Here is a 26,134-nt window from a genome sequence, read left to right on the forward strand (position 1 = left end):
AAGAGAAATACTAGCAAAATGCTATTGTTATGTGATATAAGTTACACACTTAAGTACGCACTTAAAGATAAAAGTATTCATATTTATTAAAAAGTATTCGCATTCATATTCACAGCTTAGAATTAGGGATATACTATCCCTGTTTCAAATTATAAAATGAAAGTACGCAAAAACTATACAACTTTACTATAGATAATTAAATGTGAACATAAATTCTTTTTCGACGTAGTTTCATAATACATCAAAATAAAAGTAGGGTTCCATTTAATAGGGTATATAAAAAGTGACCACTTTTCAATAAAATATTCATATATATTTTCTTTCAATGTAAAATATTATTAGTATTCAAAATATAACCCATTGTGGTCCACTGTCTTTTCCCCTCTTCCAGCCAGATGCTTGATTTCATACAGGTACCAGTTCTTGGAATGCCTATCGAAAAATTCCTGCATTGCTGTTTCAACATCATGGAATATATTAAATTTTTTTCCTTACAAGAAGTGGGCCATGGATCGAAACAAATCAAAATCTAATGGAGAAAGATCTGGACTGTATGATGGGTGTGAAAGAAGTTCGATCCCATCAAGATTTTTTAATTTTTCTTTGCTCTGACAAGAGGTATGCAGCCAGGCGTTATCTTGCTGAAACAGAACTCTTTTGTGGTTGACCAAAGCTGAATAACGCTGCGACAGTTTCGCGTACATTCTAACTGTTCGTAATAGAGGTCAGAGTTTATTGTGCATCCATCAGGAACAAATTCATGATGGGTTACTCTTTCGTAGTTCCAAAAAACGCAGAGCATTGATTTTTTTCCAACTGTCCTCTTACGACAACTGGAAAAGCTGCTTGACCTCAATCTAACCATTACCCATTGATATTGGGATTTCGTCAGTAAACCCACTTTTCATCGCATGTGACAATTTTTTTTTGTAAAATCGCAAATCGGCAGGGTTTTTTAAAAGATTTTTGCAAATATCTATCATCTTAGCGGATTGTTGGGGAGTAAGCTTCTGCGGGACCAGTCTGCTGGTCTTTTTCACCTTTCCCAAGGCGTGTAAATGACGACACACAGTGTCTTTTGAGACTCCACACTCTCTGGCAAGATCTTGAGTACTCGTGGCTGATTTTGACTCTACAGCTTAATGAAGATCTTCATTAACGTCCAATGATGGTCGTCTTGAGCTCTTCTTCTTTTTCAAGGACGTATCTCCACTATAAAATTTTTGAAACCAACGCCGCGCAGTTCGCTCGTCAAAGACACCTCCTTTAGTTTTCTTGATTTCACGAGCCACTTCGGCAGTTGAATAAGATTTTTTTCTAATAATGTCTTAAAATAACCAGAATTTCATAAGACACCATCATCTTGATTTTCCACTAAAAACATTTTAATTAAAGCTTTATCGAGCCAGTCCAATATTGATAAATAGGGTTAGGTTCGTGTTCTAAACTAAATATAAATTAGGTTAACGTGTTTACAGTTCGTGGAAATCATGTATTTTACGAAACGGTATTTTTTTTAATACACCGCTATTAAAATTTTTGAGTTTTTGACCATTTTTCTGAACATTTAGTTGTTAGGGCTTGTATTTCCGCCATTCCACCACATTTAACAGTCCCTACCAAATTATGCTTTTCTAGCGCGATATTTGGTTGCCTCCAGATTTTAACTTTTCCGTCATTGTGAAAAATGTTATATTGGCTTTTATCTCTAAAAATTACTTCGAACCAAAACTATTCTTCACATCCAACGTATTGCTTGGCAAACTGGAATCTCTTCTTACGATTTTTATTGCTAATGAAAGGTTTTCGCTTGGCTATTGGGTTCTTAAATCCATTTTTTTAAGACCTTTTATACAGTTTTTGGAAGGCACTTTTTCTTGGTTTCTTATACACCTCAACAGCAAGTTGGATAGCACTTATTCGAGAATTTTTTTTCGCTTTACGCACAATTATTACTTCTTCACTAAAAAAATCTTGGACGACCTAAGCGATGCTTTGAAGTAATTGAGTTATTTTTTTATTATTGCTAATTACTGTTTGGATGGAAGAGTGACTTTCATTTAACAATTAACCAATTTTTCTCAGCGATTTACCATTCTTATAACTTTATATTGTACAATAACTTTCCTTAAACATATGGGAATTTCTTTACGCTCTGGAAACACTTTTGTGAAAACACCAAAAATAACTCTTATAAGTATCCCAAAATCTACTAAACTAGTCTCAAATGATGTATTATTATTTTATTTAGAGTAAATATAAAATTCCACGTATGGGGAATCAAGGCTAGAACGTTTTGTGCACACAGTCCAAAAATTGGTTTATTTATCATCATTCTTACTTTATTACTTGAAGAGAGCAGAAGTCGAACATATTGGGTGTGTTTTGTATTCTCAATGCTTTTTCAAAAATCTTCCAAATAATTTTTTGAAAGTAGATGTATGTAGACTTTTGTCTGTAAGTGCATAATGATCTATACAGGGTGTAACATTTAACTTGAGACATCGCAATATCTCGAATAAGTGCTCTACGAAAAAAATGTCTATTATGAAAGTTTAGTTATTCCGCGGGGGAAATACATTGATGCTAAAATTAGTGCCCTTCTACCCTTCCTTGTGGGGGGTAGGGGTAACTTTGATTTCTTAAACGGCATCCCCTACTTTTTATTGCAGATTCGAATTCTACGGCAAAAAACACGTAGAATTTGTCTGGAACATTTTTTCAATTTATGATAGACGACGCTGTAATTAACGAAATTTTATTTTCCTTTCGCTTGTGATTTACTGGAATGTTTGGTGAAATCTGTTTAAAAAAAAAACTTTATTCTCACGCGTTGTTGGGGATAAATAAAAATAACACATTTTTATTTGTTTACATTTTTGGTTTAAACGTATAAAAAAAGAAATAACTTGAAGAAACAACTAATTTTACTCAGTTAGATATATTTCGGTTACTACATTAGAATGGAGTATTTGACTGACAAGAGAAAATTGAAATGGTTTTTGTTTATGGAGAAGCTGATAGGCTTCTTTATAATGCTGTCAGTCTCTACGCTCAGCGTTGTCCAGACAAAGTGCGGTCACGAGCTTCTTTCGCTCGAGTTATCAAACAGTTTTCCACTGAAGGGAGTATAAAACAGAAGAAAAGAACACGTGCAGCTCTATTTGTGGAGCAGACAATCGAGTACCAGTTCTAGGTACTGTGGCTCATAATCTCCATACAAGCACATGAGAAATATCACTGCAATCAGGTACTTCTCATATAAGTGTATGGAGAATGCTGAGGATGCACAAGTTTCGTCCTTGTCATATCTCTTTACTCCAAGAGCTTCCACGGGGTAGATTTTCAAAATCGAGTAACGTTTGGTCAATGGGCAAGTGAATAAATACAGTAATACCCTATTTTTTTCGTTACGTATTGTTTTCCGACGAATCGTCTTTACAAATCACGTCACTGTTAATAGGCAGAACATGCATTACTGGAATGGAGAAAATCCGCATTGGCTTCGACAAGTTGAGCAACAGCGTCTTTGGACTGTGAACGTGTGGTGTGAATTCATTGGCAGTAAACATATCGGTCCCCACATAATTCAAGGAAACTTGAATGGTGAAATGTACCGAGACATTTTGGAAAACGAACTGCCAACGTTGCTTGAAGACTTGGGCTTAGAAGTGCGACAGAACATGTGGTGTCAGCATTATGGTTGTCTAGCACACTGTTTGGGGATAGCACATAAAGTCCTTAATCCTGAATTCAATGATCTTTGGATTGGTAGAGCTGGTTCGGTGAACTAGCCTGCTAGATCACCAGATCTCACTTCGCCAGATTTCTTTTTGTGGGGTTATCTTAAAGACAAAGTTTATAAACAAGTACCAACGACACGTGGGAATACGAATGTGCGTATCAGAAATGCTTGTGTCGAAATTCCAGCAAACGCACTTCTTAGTTGTATTCGATCCTTCGAAATACGGATTAATAAATGCATCGAAGTTGAAGATTACCATTTTGAGTTCTTACTTTAAAAATCAACTGCAAAAAGTTTTTTTGCATCGATTTTAAAACAAATTTCATCAAACATTTCGGTAAATCATAAACGAAAGGAAAATAAAATTTCGTTGATTACAGCGCTATCTATCGTAAATCGAAAAAAATGTTCCAGACAAATTCTATGTGTTTTTCCGTAGAATTCAAATCGGCAATAAAAAATAGGGGATACTATTTAGGAAATCAAAGTTACCCCCCATCTCCCACACAAAGAGGGGAAGAGGGGCACTAATTTTAGCATCATTGTATTTCCCTCGCGGAATAATTAAATTTTCATAATAAACACTTTTTTCGTAGAACGCTTATTATTTGAGATATTGCGATATCTCAAGTTAAATGTTATATCCTGTATAATATATGTATGTCGAAGATTTAGTAGTTTATAAGTTTTAGTTTTATGATATTAGAGTTAGTATGACAATGACGGGTAAACTGATAGAGCCGTTTAGAGATGAAGCACTCTCAAACGAGGTTGCTACTATCTCTGCTACCAAGAAAAGTGTCGGGAAATCCTGTTTGGGACTACGGTATGCCTCGGGAACGGAGAAGGAAAGGCAGGGGCAACAAATAGGCAGGCGAGATACAGAGAGGCAGAGGTGTGGTCAAGTAGTAGTAAATTCGTTAGTTTATTTTTCTATATTTTGATAATACATTAACATTTCTTAACCACGGAGAATGTTCATAATGCTATTCCGACATATAGATATACTTTTCGTTTGTGTATTTACAAAGAACTCTAACCCACCCTTTCCCAGTTCATTCACCCTTTTATTCCTCACTGAATAAACAACCCCACTATATCTTAATTTCAGTTCCTAGTCTAATTTACTTTACCCTTATTTTATGTTATCTTCCCCGTTTCAGCACTGCTCATTCAATATCGATTTTATTCTTGTATATGCAGGGCGATTATTTCTATTGCATTATTGGCACAACTCTTAAATTATTCAAGATTTATTTTGTCTTAGGTTTATATCTCGATTCCACCTTACCTCCCTCCACTAGTTTCAATAATATTTTTTTAAATGTAATTTAGCTATACTGAATTTCCAAACCTCTCATTTTATCGATAATGTTATTGATGAAATTCTACCTTAAAACTAAAATCCTGAAATAAAATTAAAAGTTTTTGAAGGATTAATTCCTGTTTTAAATTGACAACAATGAATTTCACATTAATTATTTCTCCTGCAGTATCAAGACTTGCTGAAACTCCACACAAAACACGAGGCGTCAGACGAGAGTGATGAGGGCGAAACGGAGGAAAGTGCTCCAGTGTTTGACTTGGACTTGATAAAAGCGAACTCAGTCAACGCTAAAGATTTAGATATAAGTCCTGAATTTAAATTTACTGCTGCGCAAATACAAAATACCGACAATGTAGAGGCCAACAGTTCTCGAAAATCTTCTAAAGTAGCGCCGAGTTCGTTAACGGAAAATAAGACACCTCCTGAAGGTACTTCTGGAACTGCCCCGGTCAGACATTTAAATGCTGATAATACAAATCTTACCGCTCCGTCATCACTGAATAGTAGTACTGTTAGAACTAGTTTTCCGAAATATTCAACATCAAAATCGATAATGGGAGATGAAGCATCTGCCGAATATTATGCTGCTGCTGCTGCGTCCGCTGCAATAGGACAATATTCCTTTTACAATGCAAAATGTCAAGCAATTGCGAATAACATGCGAGTATTGATGACACGAGCTTACTGTTACATTTGCGGGGTTCAACCTGGATGCGGATTGCACTATGGAACGCCACATCATTTGAGCAAGGCCGTGCACTGGGTTGCAGCAATGACTGGGGTATGTATTCTCCTACAGCCTTGGTCAAAATTATTTGCCACCCCTCTCAATTCTTAGAAATTTAATTTTTTTTTACTCTAAGCAATTATTTTGTATTTTATTATCAATCGGTGCGATCATCTGTATAACGTAAATAAAGTATCGCATCATAAACATGCGAGGACAAGTCGCTACACGATTACAGCGACAAACTTGAATTTTACTTATAGGTATTCATTTTACTCGATCACTCGTAGTATGCACATCGATTAACAATTATTAGCTTATAGTCGTTTATTCTAAAGAAAACTCTTATTTTTTGACAAAAATGCCAAAAACGAGAGAATTAGATTTAGAAAAACGTATAAAAATTCAATTACTTTTTGAGGAAGGTAAAAATAAAACACAAATCGCAAAAATAGTCAAGTGTCCTCGTAGTACTGTCAGATATACATTAAAACGTTATAAAAAATCAAAAAGTTATGAAAATTTAAAAAAGTGAAAGAAAACGTATTACAAGTGCAAGAGAAGAACGGCAATTGGTACGCACTTTACAAAATCGGAAAGACACATCTTCTGAGCTGGATGTAAAATTATTCGGGGGCACTGAGAAAAAAGTTTCTGCCAGAACATTCAGGAGACGACTTCAATATGCCGGGCTTAAAGGTTGTAAAGCAAGGGAGAAACCGTGGCTGTCAGAAAATAATTAAAAAAATGCTTGTAGTGGTGTATTTAACATAAAAATTTCATTGAAGAGGATTGGTCAAATATCGTGTGGTCGGACGAGTGTAACTTAGAGGTATATTTATTTTATGAATTCTAAATTTATTTCAATTACATTATAGTAATAGAGGAACAAGTAATATTCCTATTAGTCGTCCTTTAAATATTCAATGATTTTTATAATAATTTAAGGTTTTTGGTACCGCGGGTGCAACCTTTGTTAGACGCAGAATAGGCGAAGAATACAAGCCAGAATGTATCGTACCAACCATAAAACACGTAGGAGGAAGTATAATAGTATGGGGTAGTATGTCGGTATACGGGGTGGACGAAATCGTTGTGTGTGAGGGCCGAATGGATTCAAAAAAATATATTCAAGTACTGGAAACGGCACTAGAACCGTCTTTCAATAAAATGTTCGGTGACACCAACATGGATGACGTTCGTTTTCAGCAAGACAACGCGCCATGTCACAAATCGCGAACGACAATGAAGTGGTTCTCGGATGATAGGATTGAGGTCATAGATTGGACTCCTCAGTCACCGGACCTCAATCCCATTGAACATCTGTGGGCGATACTGAAGCACACAATTAGAGAATACTCTATTACATCAAAGGAATCACTAAAAAATGTTTTGATTCAGGAGTGGCATAATATTACTCCACAAGAATGCCGACATTTAGTGTCAAATTTATCCAAAAGAATCGCCGCTGTTATTAAAGTTAAAGCTTTTCTACTAAATATTAATGTTTAATGTTTTATTTTAATAAATATTCCTATTTTGATCAACTGGTATTTTCCTTTTATCTCGAATATAAAATAATTTAAAATTGTTGAGTTTTAACATAAGTGGCAAATACTTTTGCCAACGCTGTATATTAAAATTTAAAGCCCATCTTAACAGGAATATTTGCAGACCCGCAATCCGTATGTGATCGCTCAAGTGTTTTGCGCACCGTGCAATGCACCCCTCATTGCTGGGGATGTACATTACTTTAACATGGAGCATAAAATGTAAGTATTATTGATTGACATCTCAGAGGAAGTAATAAAATACAATTCGTTTGCCAGAAATGAAGAATATTTCTGTCCAGTTTGCCTTAGAATAAACCAGCAGCCTATTCAATGCCAGCACATTTATTCTGCATCGCACAATAAGAATATGCAAGCTCGAGGATCAGCCGTCGAATTTTCCAAGTTGATACGACCAAATCAACTAGGTATGGCCATAGAGCTCCAGCACCATCTAACTCCGGTCAAATGCTGGCTTTGCGACCATACGATGCAGCAAAATGACAGCCATTATCGCACGAAAAAGCATTTGAAGAAAGTGGGGGGCTGGATAAACCTTCACAAATTCCGGTTTGGATTGTTCGGGTTCAGGTCCTGGCATCATTTATACTGCGAATGTTGCAACGCGGTATTTATCGATGCACATTGGGCATTTCGACATTATGAGTCGGAATTTCATCGAAAGTGAGTTTTACATTTATACATATACAGGGTGTAACAAATTTAAGTGTATGAATGGGGATCTCGGAAACGGTAAGAGATACAAACTCGATTAAATGGAGACAGAGTTGCGTATTTTGGCGTTGAATAATAATCCATTTGCGAATTTTTAAAAAATCCAATACTTTTGGAAATATCCAGTAAAAACCGAATATTTGGATTTTCGTTTTCGTCAAAAAACTCAAAATCCATTACCGGAGAAAGCTGATAATAAAAATTATTAGAGCACTTTTTGTCTGGCTTTCTACTGGTGTAATCGATATTTTTACTCAACGATTGGTTTTTGAAATATTATAGGCTACTTTGGATTTTTTTATGGGCGCCATCTTAGATTTTTACAAAAATGGAATCTACATGAAATTTCCTTTCTAGTCATATATTATGTTCCAGTATTTTAGTGGATTGTATATTAATTAAAGTAAAGAAAACACTTCCATCAAAAGAACTTTCAATTGCGTTTCCATGTCAAGACAACAAACGTTAGATCTTATTTTCTTAATAGATTTATTACTCAGTCCACTAATTTTATTGAACAATGAAGTTTTCAAATGAAGAAAAGGCTAATTTAATTAGGATATTTTATTCTTGTCAACGAAACATGTTTCGTGCATCAGATATGTATCTTTAACAGTATCTCGAAAGAAGACAATTACATATGACTTATTTCAGAATGTTACATAAAAATTTGAATGAATCGGATCATTCAACAAGCCTCTCCAAAATTATGGTATCAAAATAACGCAGGAAGGAATTAATGCATTAATTAATTTGGTAAGCCATTGTTTCTTTCCAATGTTTGAAGTAAGGGGGCTGTTAATTATTAGGTAAAGAATAATTCGTCTGTGTCAACAAGGCAAATAGCCACAGAAGCCAATTCTTCATCTTTAAATATAATAAAATGTTGAAGAATTTTGAAGAAAGAAGGCTACCATCCTTATAAAATTAAAACAAGGCAAACATTGCATCCAGGTGATGCTGAACCCAGAACCATTTTTTGTCACTGCATGTTGAAATAGACACAAGGAAATGATAAATTTACAAATGACATAATTTGGTGCGATGAATGCAGATTTACGAATTGTAGTATTTTCAAAGGAAAGAACGAACACGTTTGATCTAAGGAAAGTCCAAGAGAGTTCAGACAATTTCGACCACAAATTAAATTTGGATTTAACGTTTGGGTAGGATTATATAACAATCAAATATTAGGTACTTTTTTCTATGAAGATAATTCGAACTCACAAAATTATTTACAATTTTTAAATAATCAGCTTCAGGATTATTTAATGGAGATACCGCTGGCCAAACATCTACGCATATGATTCCCGCAAGATGGTGCTCCTGTGTATAATGGTAGAGAAATTACCATTTTTTAAAATTTGCACTTTCCTAATTGATGACTCGGGAATCGGGGTGTAGTACGTTGGCCAGCGTGATCTCCTGATTTGAGTTCTTTATACTATTTTGTCTGGGGAGCTACAAAGTATAGCTAATAAAGTGTACGAAACACCTGTAAATACCCAAGAAGAATTGAGAGTACGGATTGTGAATGTCTTAAGAAGTATACCCCATAGATTAATTCACAGAGCAAAGAGAAAATAATTAAAAAAGCGCGCAAGTGTCTTGAGGTAAATGAACACCTTGTTGAACATTTACCTAATTAAATAATACATATGTTATAATTATATTATATTAAGTCATATGCAGTTGTTTATATGTTTTATGTTATCCGTTACCTAATAATTAACAGTCTCTTAACTTCAAATATTGGAAAGAAACAATGGCTTACCAAATTAATTAATGCATTAATTCCTTCCTGCGTTATTTTGATACCATAATTTTGGAGAGGCTTGTTGAATGATCCGATTCATTCAAATTTTTATGTAACATTCTGAAATAAGTCATATGTAATTGTCTTCTTTCGAGATACTGTTAAAGATACATATCTGATGCACGAAACATGTTTCGTTGACAAGAATAAAATATCCTAATTAAATTAGCCTTTTCTTCATTTGAAAACTTCATTGTTCAATAAAATTAGTGGACTGAGTAATAAATCTATTAAGAAAATAAGATCTAACGTTTGTTGTCTTGACATGGAAACGCAATTGAAAGTTCTTTTGATGGAAGTGTTTTCTTTACTTTAATTAATATACAATCCACTAAAATACTGGAACATAATATATGACTAGAAAGGAAATTTCATGTAGATTCCATTTTTGTAAAAATCTAAGATGGCGCCCATAAAAAAATCCAAAGTAGCCTATAATATTTCAAAAACCAATCGTTGAGTAAAAATATCGATTACACCAGTAGAAAGCCAGACAAAAAGTGCTCTAATAATTTTTATTATCAGCTTTCTCCGGTAATGGATTTTGAGTTTTTTGACGAAAACGAAAATCCAAATATTCGGTTTTTACTGGATATTTCCAAAAGTATTGGATTTTTAAAAAATTCGCAAATGGATTATTATTCAACGCCAAAATACGCAACTCTGTCTCCATTTAATCGAGTTTGTATCTCTTACCGTTTTCAAGATCCCCATATATAGACTTAAATTTGTTATACCTTGTATATTTTTTATATGTATATTTTATTATGCATGTTTGGTTGTACATTTGAACGCTTTTATTGAGGCAACAATACGCAAGCGCTTAATATGTTAAAACGAGCCATTTATTACATGCCATCAAATTGGGTAATTCTGAGAATTGTATCGTGGCTCCCTGACTCTATTCATCTAATTTCAATAAAAATTTACACATACAATTCTATAGTCAGTTAAGTAAACATGTTATTTCCTCATATTTTAGGAATATGACTTTATTTTGCAACATCTGCAGAACGCACTTCATGCAAGGGAGAGATTTACGCAATCATCTCCAGTTGCTTCATGGCCTCGATGTTTCCGACCACGCAGGTAATAATGGTTAAATAATTATTTACATAACAAGGACGAAAAGTGATACTTTCTTCTTTCAAGTGCACTTTTCCCTTTTTACACTAATTTTAGTATTTGCTTTTAGCCTTCGAATCATACGCGGGTATTTCTTGGTGCGAGAATATTAAGGAATTGTTAACACTCGATGAATGTGAGTTGTGCGCCCGTTTACTTGTTGACCGTAAGGAGGCACAAAATCACCACCATCGAAGTGATCTCTTTGATGAGGTCCTAAATGAAAACCCCGCAAAAACGGCCAATTCTACACTGAAGGACAACGTTGTGGAGGAGTTTAAACGTGCCATACACCAAATTTTCTTAACTGGTACTCTGTCTTTGGCTGAGGCTTTACAACGCTTGAAAACTTTGAATTTAACCTCCAATGATCCGATCTGCAAGAAATCTGAATTAAAACTTTGCGAATGTCTCTCGAAAATCGTTGTCAACTCCCGGCATCCTCTAGATCTTGTTGACACTGCAGCTCAAGATTCTGCTAAATTGAAACTGGATATGGAACTCTCAAGACTCGCGAGGAATTGCAAGAAACTTGCCGTTGGAGTTGCCGTGAGATATGTCCGAGATCTGAGAAGTTTTATTTTGGGTTTGACTAGTGGACGGGATACCATGGACGTTGGGAGGATTTTCTCTAGTAATGCTGTGTCAGAGGTAGATGCAACTTTAGATACCCTTGAAGAAGAATTGGAAATTTTGGAATTATTATTGGAAATCAACCAAAAAGTGTATGTATCTTGTCCAACTCACAGTCTTTCTTTGGTAAAGCGCAAAGGAGACATAAAAATTGGGGTCGAGGTGGCTTTGGATATCGTTAGGAAATTTAATGCAGGCATTATAAAAATAACTCGCTCACAAATGACTCCTTTCTGTCCTTTTTGCCACTCACTGCCAGTTCATTCCCCAGAAGACACAGACCTCCATGATTGTCATAGCAAAGTTCTAACTACTGTTTCCTCTCTTTGGGAACATGGCTGTGATGAAGCTGCAGCTGACGATCTCACCAGTTTCAGATTACGCATGGAAATTGCGCGAACCAAGGCGTTTTTAAGCAAAGCCAATGTATTTCCCGTTCAGGTAGCGCTAGCGTATATTGAACGCTTCAACGATTTTATCTTTCAAGTCAAGAGGAGGCTGGAAACTGATAAAATTAATGTGGAAAATGTGTTCGGGCCTTGGGATAATGAGGTAACATGTGGAGTCTTCCTTCATAGAGAAATGCACGAGTTATATTATTGGCTGACGCAATGTAGGCACTATTTTGAGTTGGAGGTGGCTTTGGATATTATCACGCAGTTCAATGCGGGATTGCAGAGTTTGGTGGACACGTATAATTGCGATATTGCGTATGCAGATGAAGGTGCTAGTACGAGTCTTGTAAACTCCCAACTTAAGGAAAATGACAATTTTACCATGAGCACTGAAGATCATTATAGTGTTAATGTTGATGTTGGCAGCAGCATCCTTATTGAAAGTATTTTGGTCAATTGTAACGTTACTACTAATGTCGAAAAAGGTGACATTGTAGGAGCAGAAAATGATATTGTTGATTGCCATGTTGAAGATGTTGATGAAGTCGAGATTGCTGTCATTGGTAATAATGCCGTTAATAGCGCTACCGTTATGGACAGTTTGGTGGAGCCACAAAAAATAGACCATGAAGTTACCGATGTAAAAAATTATGACGATAATGATATTATTGTTATTGGAGATTCCCAAATTGAGAACTCTAACAACGCCGATACTGCCGTGATTATAGATCACAATTTTGCCGAAATTGGAAATGATGACGCTAAAAACAGCACCGTTATAGACAGTTTGGCGGATGATTACAAAGAATGTTCTGATGTTGAAGAAAATTATGTCGTCACTACGATTATTATCGCAGATTCTCCAATTGAGAGGGCTGGCAACACTGATATTAGCATGACTACTATACATCACAGTGTTACCGACAGTACCAATGATCAAACTAATAGTAATATCATTATAGACAATTTGGTGGACGTGACCAAAGCAAATTCCGATATTTCTGATTTAGAAAGTGATAATGTTGTGACAGTTATTGCAAATTCTCAAATTGTTCAGACCGACTATACTGATGTTGACATAATTACTGACCATGACGGTGGTGTCTGCATTGACAAGAATGACGATGGTAGTAACACTCCTCTAGGTGACATTGCTGTCATAGATGTCAATAGTGGAATTAGCGTACATTGCGATGTCGCCACTGCTAACAATGATGATGCAGGCACTGGCAGTGAAAATGATTGGGATTGGACCTGTGTCGGATGCTAAGAGCCGATAATAGTGACGTCGCAACACAATGCGGTTTCATAAAGAATGTACAAAATTTTGCCCGTACTCGCTGCGCCAAGCAGATACTGAGAGATACGTTTGTTCTGCTATGTAAGTCACTGAATCTGTTCGGTGCGACTAGCTATTTTTATATAGGTTAAATAATAATTTTAATTTAAAGTATATTTACCTATTTCCTAAGTAAAGACTAATTATTAATATCAAACTACCTCCGCATAAGACTTTATATACAATGAACAAATATTAGTACAAATATATGGGTATTTTTGTTATTTAGTTTTAAGTTGTGATGATATTTATTTCAAATTTTATATTTATTAGATTTATAAGATTTGTCATTCTAGGTAATAGTTATATTTATTTAATATGGTTTTGATGTACATGTATGTTGTGCAAAAAAATTATGTATCTTACAAGAAGTTTCATTGCGCCTTTATCCTATTTCACGTAAAAACTCTCAAAAGCTTTTAAAAAATCTTCTAAAGATGCTTTACTCAAAAGTTGGCCGACTCCAACTGTCCATCTCTGCCACATTAAGAAATGGTTTCATATAAGAAGGGTGCATAAATAGTTACGGACGCATCTATTAGTTTTATTTTAGATAAATTCGTAGCAACGTTTATCAGCCTACTAAAATCACTTTCAAGTAGAGCATTAAAAATGATAAACTTATCTACTTAAGAGGTAATAAATCTTACGTTCTATGATTATACTCAATAATGTGTGTTTATCAGGGTCACCTGGTATTTGGACTGGATTTGTGCTAATTCTTTGCCAGTAGAAGAGGCCAGCACCAGTTTATAGCTCTATTTGAAGGTGTTGATTTGAATTATTATATATATTTTAATTAAATCAAAAATTGAATGAACTGCAAAGCATTTCTTAATGTGATGTTTCGTCACGAAGTACTAAAACTATTAAGAACAGAGGAAAATATCGATAAATTGTTCCTCTAAAAAAAATTAGAATTTATCAATTTTAAATGGAATATTGGAAATACCATTGTACACTTTCAGCATTTATTACAATACAATAACATTCATGGTTAAAAATACGTTATTTGGTTTTTGTTGAATTTTTATAAGGCCAACGTAGGAAAATAAAAAATAAAAGCTCGGCCAGAGAATAAAATTATCTTTCAAACAAGGTATAACATAACTCCTCTTCTAATTTGAAAATTGAGGGACATTTCGAAAACAACTTTTTTACTAAACGATGTCCCCCTCCCTATTAAAGTTGACGTGTTTCAGCGTTTTTTTTTAACAAACGACAAAAAAGATTCAAGGTGGACACTTCTCTGGGACACCCTGTATATTATAAGACACATCTAAAGATTAACTAGCGAGGAAACTATAACAAAATCACAGAGTCTCAGTATTTTCAAATGTACCTGGAAGTCTTCCATAATCATACGTCACTAGATGCTTTTTAATATTACTAGATTATAATTTAAGCCTTTAAACCGGAACGCCCTGTATATTATTGTACTTTCTTATAGCTATTATTATCGGTTTTTGAATATTTTTGACCTTTATAAGTATATGATTTGACAAATTTGCAAAAATATTTCGGTCAGAATTTGGGATGCTAAAACGCTACTTTCTTATACATACAATGTGTTCATTTGAAAATTCCCCACCCCACGTATCTTTTACTCTGCGAAAAATTTCAAAAATCGCCGTAACCCGTCGATTTTTGTTCTAAGGGGGACTTTTTTTGGCCTAAACTGAATCGTGGTAGAATTATCCCTCTAACCCCTAGCAACCACAACTTTGAAATCTTAAATATGACCACCTCCCTTGTAATACATTATTTTAAAGAGCGTTTAATTTGAGATCCAGTCATACTTTTATTTTTAAAATTGGTTGAATTTTAGAGTTATGGACAAAATAACAATATTTTGTTTATTTCTTATTTAATTGACCTAAATTACAATATTGTTTATTTAATTATTTTGATTTTGCCAATTTATACATTTTTTATTCTTAAGTAAAAAAGAGCAAAAAACATAAACTTTATAAAAATAACAATTGGAATTTTGTTTTTTTCATATTAGAGGATAGTGAATATGTCCGGGTAACATTAGAAACGTTTTCCATGTTTAACGTTATAATTTAAGAAAGCAAAAGTAGAAAGGCAAACTAACGAATTCACTACTACTCGACCGCCCTTCTGCCCTTCTATCTCTTAACTGCTTGTTCTTTTTCTCCTCTTAACTTTCCCCGATCGGGGGGTCCTTAAGACCCAAGGGGAGTACCTGCTAGTCCCTGTTTCTCGTGGACAAATCCCACACGTGGGCACTTAATTATGTCGGTAGTAGTGACCTCGTTTGACAATGCTTTATCTTCAAGATGGCTTTGTCAGTCTGCCCTTCATCTATTATCGGTTCTAATGGTACAATTCTAATTTAAGAACTAATAAATCTCCGACATATACATATACCTAAACAAAATATTGTTATTTTGTCCATAACAACCCTAAAATTCAATCGATTTTTAAAATAAAAGTATGACTGGATCTCAAATTAAACGATCTTTAAAATAATGTATTACAAGGGGGGTGGTCATGTTTAAGATTTCAAAGTTGGGGTTGCTGAGGGTTAGAGGGATGATTCTACCACGATTCAGTTTAGGTCAAAAAAAGTCTCCCTTAGAACAAAAACCGATGGGTCACGGCGATTTTTGAAATTTTTCGCAGAGTAAAAGATACGTGAGATGAGGAATTTTCAAATGAACACACTGCATACAACATCCTATATGTGGTGCGATTTCTAGAATTTATTGCTTATTAAGATTAAAATGTCAATGGTAATCCCTATACCCAATTAATTTATGAGTTATATCTAAAAAGTAATAGAGATAGGTTTTTGAAAGTTTAAATGGCTTTGAGACTGAGTTTTTGTCATAATTATTAAAAGTACGCTCCTGTGTTAAATAGTACATAAAACTCCAAAGGTTCTTCTGCAAAATCTGTGAATTTGGAGTAGATTTTTTCAGAATCAGGATTGTACTGAATAGACAATTTGAAAAAGGGTTAAACGTTGGAAAAAAGTATGACACAATTGATATTTATATTTGTTATCATTATAACAACAATTTATTGTTACAAATTTATTACATTTAGCAACTCTCATTAAAATTCAACGATTTCTGTAAATATTTCGGATGCAATACTAATGGTAGGAGCATCTGTTGATGGCGAAACTGTAGCCATAGCCACCACTGGCTCCGCCGATGTAATAGTACAGGAACTGTGGGGATATCAATTGGGGACACTGGTATAGTTGTTTGAAGGAGGGTCTAAACTAATTATAATCTCTAACATAGGCAACATCGAAACATCAATAGAAGAAACAGTTGTTTGGCTATCAGCAGTAGGCTCAAGGGTGGCAGTTACTGAAGAAGTGTAGAAGCTGTAGTCTCAAGGGTCGTTGTAGAAATAGGATCTGATGTAGTCGTTGTAAGTGATAGAGTGGTCATCATAGTTATCGTAGGAATTGGTGCCAAATTGGCCCTAATCCAATCCAAATATGAAGTAAAACATTGCTGGAAACCTTTGGGCGTAGCCCCAGTTACTTCCAAACGAATTGATGCCAACTTGTACCCCATTAACCGTCAACGAGCCCCCTGAATCGTTTTCGCAAACAGCTCTTCCGATGTAGCTAAACATGCAAATGTCTTCAACCGACCCTAGGTAGACCAAGCTACAAGCGTAGTTGCTCCTAACATAAGAAGACAGCTCCATGAGAACTTCATTAACATCATCTGGAGTAGACTCATTAGTAGATCCCCATCCAGTAACCAAAGACGTTTTGCCAGTGAAATCTTGACTATCGTCTTCGAGAAGGAGTATTTGGTTTATGAAGGCTACAATAATTATTGAGGTTGTTATATCTTACCAAAGGTTCTTGAAGGTGTTAATACCTGAAAACTCTACCGGTTGGGGAAGTTGAATAATAGCGATATCGTTTTTGAAGGCGTTTCTATCTCATTGTGGATGAATGACTATCGGCCAAATCTGCCACTGCATCGTCAGCGAGAGTGGGAGGGATATGGTGAGTGTTGAAATAAACTACAATAGAGCCTTCTAGACTGTTTATCTCATTCACTATTAGAAGAAATTGAATTTCAAAGTGTGCTAACGAGTCGAGGCAATGAGCAGCTGCGAGCAGGTTTATTTGATCGATGATTGAAGCTCTGCAAAAAACTATCAATGAATGAATCCACTGACACTATTATCCCTACTTATGAGAAGACTATAAATATTTGCAGAAATTATTAGGAAAAGACTTGCTTGATAAGAGTGGGAGATGGCCTCAATTCCTCCTATAATACGAGTCTCTACGTCGAAGCTTTCTCGGAACTTCAGGGCCAAATAATTGCTTGAAGTCTCATTTGGGAAGTTTAATTCGGCCTAAAGAATTTAGATGAACTAAATTCAGATCAATTTTTAATTACTTACAGCTCTGGAGGGTGCACATATTACAGCTAAAATAAATAGCAATCGAGCGTCCATTACGGGATCAGAGAAGACATCTCTTATCGTTAATTCCAATTATATACCCCAATAACCATTTTCTCCCTGATCAACGCTCATGCAACTTTGCCAGTTTCTCATTGTGTAAACAGATATAGAGAGGCATACATTTTGCCCGTGGAAACCAACTCCAACGTGGTGCAAGTATCCCCCAATGACGTAGTGATCTATGAATGGTCCTATTCTCTTGAATGACATTACTATTATAATATTAGGTTTCATGACCCGATACCTTTAAATGGTAAGAAACGATTAAAGTATATTGTTTGCAAAATTAGATTAAAAAAATTATGATATCTCTAAATTATGCGATGAGTGATTTACAGCTATAGCATTTCTTTTGTAGCCTACATAAGTCTGGTGCTTCGCCTGTGAGCTGCCTTTCACGACTACTTGGAGAACACCACCTTGATGAGTGGCTGAAAGAAGCCTTCTAATGGTATTAACACTATCTTTCCAGTCTTAAGGGACGTCTCCTCCTATGTAATTAGCAACTATGTCTATAGATTGGCCTATCTAGGCACAGTGCATTTACATTTCCGGAACTAATGGATGGGGCAGTTGCAATGGAGATTCGGGTGGACCTTTGGTTTTCAACGGATATTAGGTTGGTTTAATATTTTTAGTCAAATTTATGCAAAAAAAATATTTTTTGCTTTCTAAGATTGATGTGGTGTCCTTTCGTAATGGAGCTATGAGCAAACATGGCCTTCATGTTTTGCCAGAACAACTCATTACTTGAACTGGATTTACCAAAATATGGCCTCAGATTGTAAAATGTTACCGTAAAAGCTAGCCATATACATATGTTTATTGGAGGGGTCCAACCACTGTAAATTATACCTATTTAAGAATAGTGCGTAAATTGTAGGAGCATGGTGCGATGAAATATATTTTTCAACTTTCGAACAATAAGGCCAGTAATATAGAGAAAGGTTGATAGTAACTTTACCTAATTCTTAAATTGTTGTATTCATATTCCAATTGTATCATTCATTAGGTAATAATTACTTTAAATTAAGAGACGAAATTTAATTTGAAGATATCGTCAAGGAAAATGTTTTGCAGACAAAATGGTGTATAAATACCACGTATTTGGTTAATTCTAAATTATATTGTTTTTCCAAATCTTCTATAAATATTGCTGACTTCTTTTGGTCAATTTTTTTTTAAAACATTTTTCTCTACCAAATTGTCAAGAAACATCCTCCGGCTCTGGCTTATTTGAAAAAAAAAACGAACTGTACCATTTGCATTTTTCTTTGAAGTAAGAACACTAAAATTTTACCAAATCCAAAATGCTAATAAATATCTCATTTTTTTGGTCAATTTGTGGTTATTAAGAACAGATAATTTCTCCTTATTGTCAGGAAACTTCATCAGGTTCTTGATTATTTGAAAGAACCCTATTAACTGGGTTGATTAGTGAAATATGGAACTTCACAAGGGTTATATGTTCCGCCAAATTGTCGAGAAACACTTTATGTTTTGGTATAGGAGTATTTCCGTTCAAAGTAAGATTAGTAAACTCCAGCAAGCTGTCAAGAAATTTTCTCTGGTAATTGTTTAATTTAAAAAATATGTCAGTTAGGCTAATTAAAGAAAAGTGAAAATTTTTGAAGGATTGGATATTCTCATTACTCCAAATTGTCAGGAAACACTTTATTCCTGGTCAATTTATGTAAATTTGAAATAAGACTGATACAGGCGACATGGATAAAAATGCCTTTAGATTTTTATGCAACTCTTCACACATCCTACCGCATTTAATACCAGGAATTTAAGAAGATTAGTAACGACTTTATCTGATTCTAATTAGTCTGAATCAAAAATTATGCAGTGAGAAACACTTATCGAGGTTTCAACAACATATGCAGATGTTTAATCAGCCGTAACCACTCGAAATAAAGTAGCACATAGAGAATACTACAGATAATAAAAGTAAAACCCTACAAGTTTTGATATAGCAAGTTAGAAATAGCAGCTGTAAAGCGACTATAAAGATGCATTCTAAGTGTTTTATTGTGGTTTTTGCAATTCTAACGATCTTGGTAAGGTTTAATGACAATATTCTTGGCTAAATTAATAAACTTCTTATAACATTCCAAATGTGAGCAACATTTACTTTCTGCATGTTACAGAGATGCATCTACAGTTACGCTCCTTTGAAAATTGTCAACGGAGATGAAGTTGTACCTCATTCTCTTCCTTATGTTGTAAGTTGCTAAATAAACAATTTAAACAAAAAAAAAAAGAAAAGATTTATGTAGGTCTTCTTGGAGTCAGTCATAAATGGAAGAACAGTCAGATGTGGAGGGTCTCTGGTAAGACAAGATCAAATCTTAACTGCAGCCTCTTGTCTCTATGAGTAAGTATTACAGTGCACTAGAGACAATACCTGTAACGAAATTTTCTTAGAGCCGAGAATGTCTCCATTATCGTTGGGGCTCATAACATTGAGCAAAACGAAACTACCCAATTCAAAATAAAAGGAGCAACAAATTTTACAATCCATGAAAACTACACTTCTGAGACTCGTGCCAATGATATCGCTTTAATTAATCTAGATATAAACGTACCTCTTGCTAATGGTAATACGTTGATTGAGCATATTTTAATTTTAGATACTAATAAAATTCGGCAGATTCAATTGCTCTGATATCAACTCCTCCATTGGCCGATATCCTTCAAACTTATGCAGACGATTTGGGACTGGTTGCCGGATGGGGCAAAACCAACGATACTGACCCAACTTATTCCCCAGTGCTCAGAAAAATTGAAATCACCATAATCCCGTTTTTGTCCTGCACCATCCCCTACCTATTTAAAGTAAAGGAGTCCCAGATTTGCACTTCCGGCATACAAAACAGCAAAAACATTTGTCTTGGAGATAGTGGTAGTCCTTTGGTGGTGAACGGAACTCAGGTATTATTAAGTACGAGTGTTAAATTTTAAGGTTTATTCATGGCAATGTTTTGTAGGTGGGGGTGGCATCTTATGGTAGTGATTTTGGGTGTTCAGTAGGTGCTCCAGGAGTCTACACTAGGCTGACCAGCTATTACTCTTGGCTAGCCGCAAATGTACACTAAACAAACATTTTCTGCCACTAATTTATAAAATTGTTATTTTTGAAATAAATCAATCTACAAAGTGTTTCATAATTCATCATTATAATTTGGCCAATAATAAGTCGAAATAGTCAATAGAATCAAAATCAACTCAAAAAATTTATTACCAACTTCAAATACTTTCAAATTTTTTAGCTGTAGGTTTGATTGAAATGACCCCGATTTTTGTAGTTCAATGTGATTGAACCTCTTTCTATTCATTGTACATCGGGTCGAATCAAAAGATAAAATTGAAAAGAAAAGTTAAAGAGGTTCGTCAAGAAAAATATGCTCTTGTGGACAAAATGGCGAATGAAAGTTACATATTTAATCTCCTATGAAAAATAAAATTATTATTGTTCTTCCAAATCTTTTAGAAACACCTCTGATTTTTTCAATTTTTCTTTGAAATAAGTAAAGTAAGCTCCACTAAATTGTCTAATCTTTCTCTTGTCCTTGCATATTTATTGTTCGCGAAGAAATTTGTTCCTCCATATTGTCAAGAAACTCCCTTCGATTCCTGCTTATTTGAAAATAAAATTGTTCTTGTCTAAAGTCACCCCATATATTTGTGTATGAATAATGTACGAGCGCCCTTTCGCACCAAATTAATAGACCAAAAAAAACATTTTATTTATATCAGCTTATGTTACTGGTAACGATACTTAGTGACAGAAATAGGTATCGTCTTACCAGCTAATGCTAGTAATCTTGTATTGAAAATTTGCGTTATAGGTGCACTGGCAAATGGCTTTTTTGTTCCACCAAACCCCTCCAAATTCTTCAGGCTGCAAATTTGATTGCCCTTGGGAATGCTGCAACTATGAAACGAATCGACAAACAACTCCAATTATTGTTGCCCAATGTGATTGATGTCAATGCCATCCTGAAGGAGCACACGGGATCTATTCAAAACCAGATCATTGGGCATATAAGTTTTATAATAATAGTGTAATAAGTAGAGCCCAGAGGATCTAAGTTTCAGGATTGGACGCTCTGAACCTATTTCTGGCCAAGAAGGTCTGCTTTTTTATTTAAACCAAATAAAATTTATCGCAACTTAACAAATAACGCAGGGAATTCTGGGAAGGAAAGATACCCTTAGGGCTACTACCATGTAATTGCGTAGGGCCCTGGAGGATGATCAGCAAACGGGACTGATCAAACACAAAGGTGGCAAATACACTTTGAATCTCGATAAACACGACTATTCGGGTTTCAATAATATCCGCCAAATGATCGATCTCATTTACAACTGCAACGATTGTAAAATGCAAGGAGTGCAGCTGAAACACAGAAGAAGGTGCCGTAGAAACAAAAGAAAACCTCGCAACCTTCGTCGAAGACGCTCTACTGAAATTGAAGATGAAGTTACTATTGAGACTTGTGAGTCGGATAGAGGCATGAAGAGTACTCTAGAGCCTCAGGATCGGAAGACAAGACGCAGGAAAAGAAAGAAATGAAGAAGGAGGCGTTATAGGAAAAGAACGAGGAGACTGATTGCTCCAATAGGAGCAAGTCTCATGGTGACCATGTGGAAAATAATCTCAGTTATTTCGGAGAACTGAGACCAAGAGAAATCTGGTAATAAATTGACTCGTCGATCTATAATATCAATCTCGGAAAAATTTCTTCTATAGAATATCAGTCCAACGACCGTGGCAATAGCAACAGCAGAGTAAGAAATTGTCGAGAGAGGCCCGAGAACCACGACAATTAATCTTAAAACTTTTTCATAATTTTTTATGTGTATATCTATAAGATGATAATAGTTGTTTATAAAATACTGAAAATTTGTGTTTCAGCAATTTTGACTTGAATGCACAATAATGCACGTCCCCATAGACACGAGTAGTACAAAATTACCTCCAAGATGAGGAAATTCAAATGTTACCTTGGCCTGCAAGAAATCCTGATCTAAACCTCATCAAACATTTATAGGACAACATGGGTCGACAAGTTAGAGCACTGCATGTTCCTCCTAGGGACTTAAATGAGTTGTCATAAGAGAGAGAGATAATAAGAGGCCATAATCAGAGCAAAAGGGGGCAGTGCCGGCTATTAAATATTTGTGCAAATTAAGGAATAAAAATTATGTAATTTTTTTCGTACACTGTGTATTCATTTAATTATACCCCTTATCGATTTTGTTAAGTTAAATTTATTGAAAATCGTGATCATATTTCGTTAATAAACATTTACTCTAAAATGATAAAAACGAAAATATATATAAAAAATTAAAATATGCATTAATTTGGTGCAATGTAGTTTACCCACCTCCCTGAAAGCTTTATACCAAATCAGTGTCAGTGTAGAGTCTTTGAATCAAGGCAAAGAATGAGTAAGCTGATCGCAGCACCTGAAAATTGTATTAAATGACTGAATGTTTGTTATTAGTGGTGTGCGAAATTATACTGAGGTGAATGAAGCTAGAGAGAGGTCGGAAAACTTGCCAGCCCTCATGCGAAGGGGTCTTTTGCTGCCTTCCATTATTATGAAGAGCATTCTTTTTGCTTGAGGACCACAGTTGGTCCAATCTGACTCGTAGCAGGCGTTTCCAATACCATAACTCTGATACAGAACTCCAAATAAATTCAAATCGAGGAAGAATCAGGAAATTCTACTCAACCACCTTTAAATATATGTAGTTCGCTTTATATCGACTGGGATTGAACTTACTTCAAAAATGATCTCATTGCCGTACCAACAGTAAAGGCCTAGTTGACACAACATGGCAGTTAAATAAATGATCATGTGAAGGAATGAGTAGCTGAAGATTTTTACCTGGAAAAATTTGGATAAAGCACACATTTTAGTGAGATTTCAAAGATTTTGCGACTTTAAGTTAAATTAAAATTGACTCGAAGCATCCGATTATTTTAGCCATAAACTCGGAAGTTTTTTTATAATTGGAAAAAGCGGAAAATTGCCTTTTTTATAAGTATTACATACTCGGATTTAAAATTGGGCATTTTCAAAAAAATCAAAATGGCGCCATATCTTCTGACCAATTGTAGCAAAGTTAAATGTGATGCCATGTTGATTTTTCGGGAAAACCTCCTGCGTCGCCATCTTGAATCTCTGAATTGTGATATCCTATTGAGAAGAAAATTGGGCGCCCTTTCTAAACATGCCCAGAAATTCGCTAATTTTTTTAAAGATTAATCTTCTGAAACCTTTCAAATATAGCCCCAAAGTCAAAAATGTAAAATCCCATATTTTTAAGTTATACCTACACTTTCGTAACAGTTTTTTCGAAATACTCACTATGACCAGTTGAAAGCCGATATTGCAAATCACCATGCTGCTCGACAGGAACTGAATCAGCGTAATTTCAGAGAACACTTTTTCGGTTAGCTCAAACAACCTGGTAGAAATCCCCAATTCACCCCTCTTTTGGTGCTGAGATCGAAATAACTTACCTGCAAATTTTATCGTGATGGCTCACACACTCTGCTAAATAAAGTACCTTTTCATGCTCCCTTTGAGCTGCATTCTGCTTTCCAAAGCCCCGCATTTTGGCCTTAAGTACCATTATCTCTCCCTTGATGATGGCCATCAAATTAAAGGCTGTTAAATCGAAACTGTAATTGGTGGATATGGATTTAGCAATTGCGAAGCATTGAAATAAATACATAAGGAAAATGTAGTGGCTTTTAAGTTTGGCAAGAGTGAAGAGGAGAGGGAGGTCCTCTTCTGTGAAAATGGATTTGGTCATGTACGTGGCTGCCGTGAGGGTGCAACTCAAGCCGTAAATGTTGCCTATAAGCTTCGCTTGGACGATTGAGGGTTTTAAATATGATTCTAAATTAGGGGTTAACGAGGAGAGGGTTTGGTCTGTTAAGATGAAATCGTAGATTTCCCGTAAAAATACACGATTTCTCAGGAAAAAGAAGCTCTTGAAAACATAGGCAACGGGAGGGGTGATGTCGGTTAACATTTGCAGGAAAGGGAGAAGATCGTGACGAAGGTAAACGCACTCAATTACTTGCAAAGACCAAAATATAACGTCGTTTAAAAGAGAAAGACCGGTGAGGAGTTTAGACTTAATGGTCAGAGGGCCAATGATCCAATAACGGAAAAGCGTAAAGATGAATTTACTTCTATTGAAAACCGCTTGAAGGTTCATTTTTAGTAGTGAATGTAGCAGAAGTTTTAGGGACAGACGACTTAAAACATTAAAAATCTTTTTGAGTCAACAACTGTGCTGGAGTAATTAAAAACGTTTCGTAATATAGTCACTAATTATCAAAAGTCTTTGATGATTTTCCCTATGATGGTCGGCATCAGAGCTTGAATTTTTTATGGGGAATTGTTTCCTATCTCCATATCGGGAAATTACAGAATAAATTCTTCTATGAACTTCTAAAAATATTACTAGGCCATCACGTGCATTTTAAATTAAAAGAAAATTTTAAAAACTTAAAAAAAAAGTAAAATAAATTTAAGTTTAATCATTATTCTCAACATTAACTTAAAGAGTACCCCCCAATTAAGATAGTCAAAATTCCTTTTGATCTAAATTGAAAACTTAACTGAATGGGCATATAAGTACATAAGTTATAACCCTCTAATGCCAATTAGTTGTGCAAAATTTCGTTATCCCCACTCTTTAGACCAAAAAAGCCTTTAAAATGTGTTACTTGTTAGGTTGCGCTATATATAGAAAAATGCAAAAAATTCAATTTTTTGGTATTTTTTTCAACACCGAATTAAGCATTTCGGCATAAAATGCAACAAATAGATACTATTGGATTATACAAAATGCATCAAATGCCTAAAAAAGTCGAAATGCATAGTTCGTTATTGAAAAAAATGCCAAAAAATTGAGTTTCTTGAATTTTCAATATGGCGCAGCCTAAAAAGTGCCCATCATTAAAATCGAAAAAATTGGACCCGCAGCCCATTCTGAAAAAAGTTATTCCATTTTGAAATTAAAAAAATAATTTTTAGGTTAGCATTAGCAGGAAAAAAAAGAAAAAATGTGGCGAATACGCGAGGGTTTGTGTGGTTTTTTTTATATTTTTCGAAAAACCAGTTTTGAAGTTAAAAATTATAATTGAGAAGATGGTGGTTTAAGAGTTTTTTTGGTCCAAAAGAATGGAGGGGAAAAGTATTTTCCACAACTGATTAGCATTAGAGGGTTA

At 34.9% G+C, this 26,134-nt stretch overlaps 5 protein-coding genes across 5 annotated transcripts in view; 3 read left to right on the forward strand and 2 right to left on the reverse strand.

Annotated features, from left to right (window-relative positions):
* The first annotated feature begins 5,579 nt into the window (after nucleotides 1–5,579).
* Nucleotides 5,580–13,705, forward strand: LOC136408508 (uncharacterized). Its single transcript, XM_066389509.1, has 5 exons — nucleotides 5,580–5,853; nucleotides 7,474–7,571; nucleotides 7,629–8,033; nucleotides 10,883–10,989; nucleotides 11,096–13,705. The coding sequence occupies exons 1-5, from the start codon at nucleotides 5,626–5,628 to the stop codon at nucleotides 13,321–13,323; spliced, it is 3,066 nt and encodes a 1,021-aa protein (XP_066245606.1). The 5' UTR covers nucleotides 5,580–5,625; the 3' UTR covers nucleotides 13,324–13,705.
* A 3,152-nt stretch (nucleotides 13,706–16,857) lies between these two features.
* On the reverse strand, nucleotides 16,858–17,859 carry LOC136408762 (chymotrypsin BI-like). The gene is made up of 3 exons (XM_066389907.1): nucleotides 17,806–17,859; nucleotides 17,634–17,757; nucleotides 16,858–17,210 (listed from the first exon to the last, which is right to left on the reverse strand). Exons 1-3 carry the CDS (start codon nucleotides 17,857–17,859, stop codon nucleotides 16,858–16,860), a joined length of 531 nt encoding a protein of 176 aa, XP_066246004.1.
* A 1,958-nt stretch (nucleotides 17,860–19,817) lies between these two features.
* LOC136408591 (chymotrypsin-like) lies at nucleotides 19,818–21,027 on the forward strand. Its single transcript, XM_066389666.1, has 6 exons — nucleotides 19,818–19,931; nucleotides 20,022–20,096; nucleotides 20,151–20,248; nucleotides 20,299–20,471; nucleotides 20,525–20,805; nucleotides 20,862–21,027. The coding sequence occupies exons 1-6, from the start codon at nucleotides 19,884–19,886 to the stop codon at nucleotides 20,967–20,969; spliced, it is 783 nt and encodes a 260-aa protein (XP_066245763.1). The 5' UTR covers nucleotides 19,818–19,883; the 3' UTR covers nucleotides 20,970–21,027.
* A 2,228-nt stretch (nucleotides 21,028–23,255) lies between these two features.
* On the reverse strand, nucleotides 23,256–24,464 carry LOC136408598 (odorant receptor 94a-like). The gene is made up of 5 exons (XM_066389675.1): nucleotides 24,410–24,464; nucleotides 24,255–24,354; nucleotides 23,667–23,771; nucleotides 23,403–23,558; nucleotides 23,256–23,346 (listed from the first exon to the last, which is right to left on the reverse strand). Exons 2-5 carry the CDS (start codon nucleotides 24,288–24,290, stop codon nucleotides 23,278–23,280), a joined length of 366 nt encoding a protein of 121 aa, XP_066245772.1. The 5' UTR covers nucleotides 24,291–24,354; nucleotides 24,410–24,464; the 3' UTR covers nucleotides 23,256–23,277.
* A 188-nt stretch (nucleotides 24,465–24,652) lies between these two features.
* The window catches only part of LOC136408581 (MYG1 exonuclease), a 102,320-nt gene continuing 100,838 nt past the window's right edge, over nucleotides 24,653–26,134 (forward strand). The window contains exon 1 of the mRNA XM_066389652.1: nucleotides 24,653–24,658. The gene's annotated coding sequence lies outside the window, so the exon portion shown is untranslated. The remainder of the gene's footprint in view (nucleotides 24,659–26,134) is intronic.

The sequence above is a fragment of the Euwallacea similis genome, chromosome 4, assembly GCF_039881205.1.
Source record: "Euwallacea similis isolate ESF13 chromosome 4, ESF131.1, whole genome shotgun sequence".
In the NCBI taxonomy this organism is placed as follows: Eukaryota; Metazoa; Arthropoda; class Insecta; order Coleoptera; family Curculionidae; genus Euwallacea; species Euwallacea similis.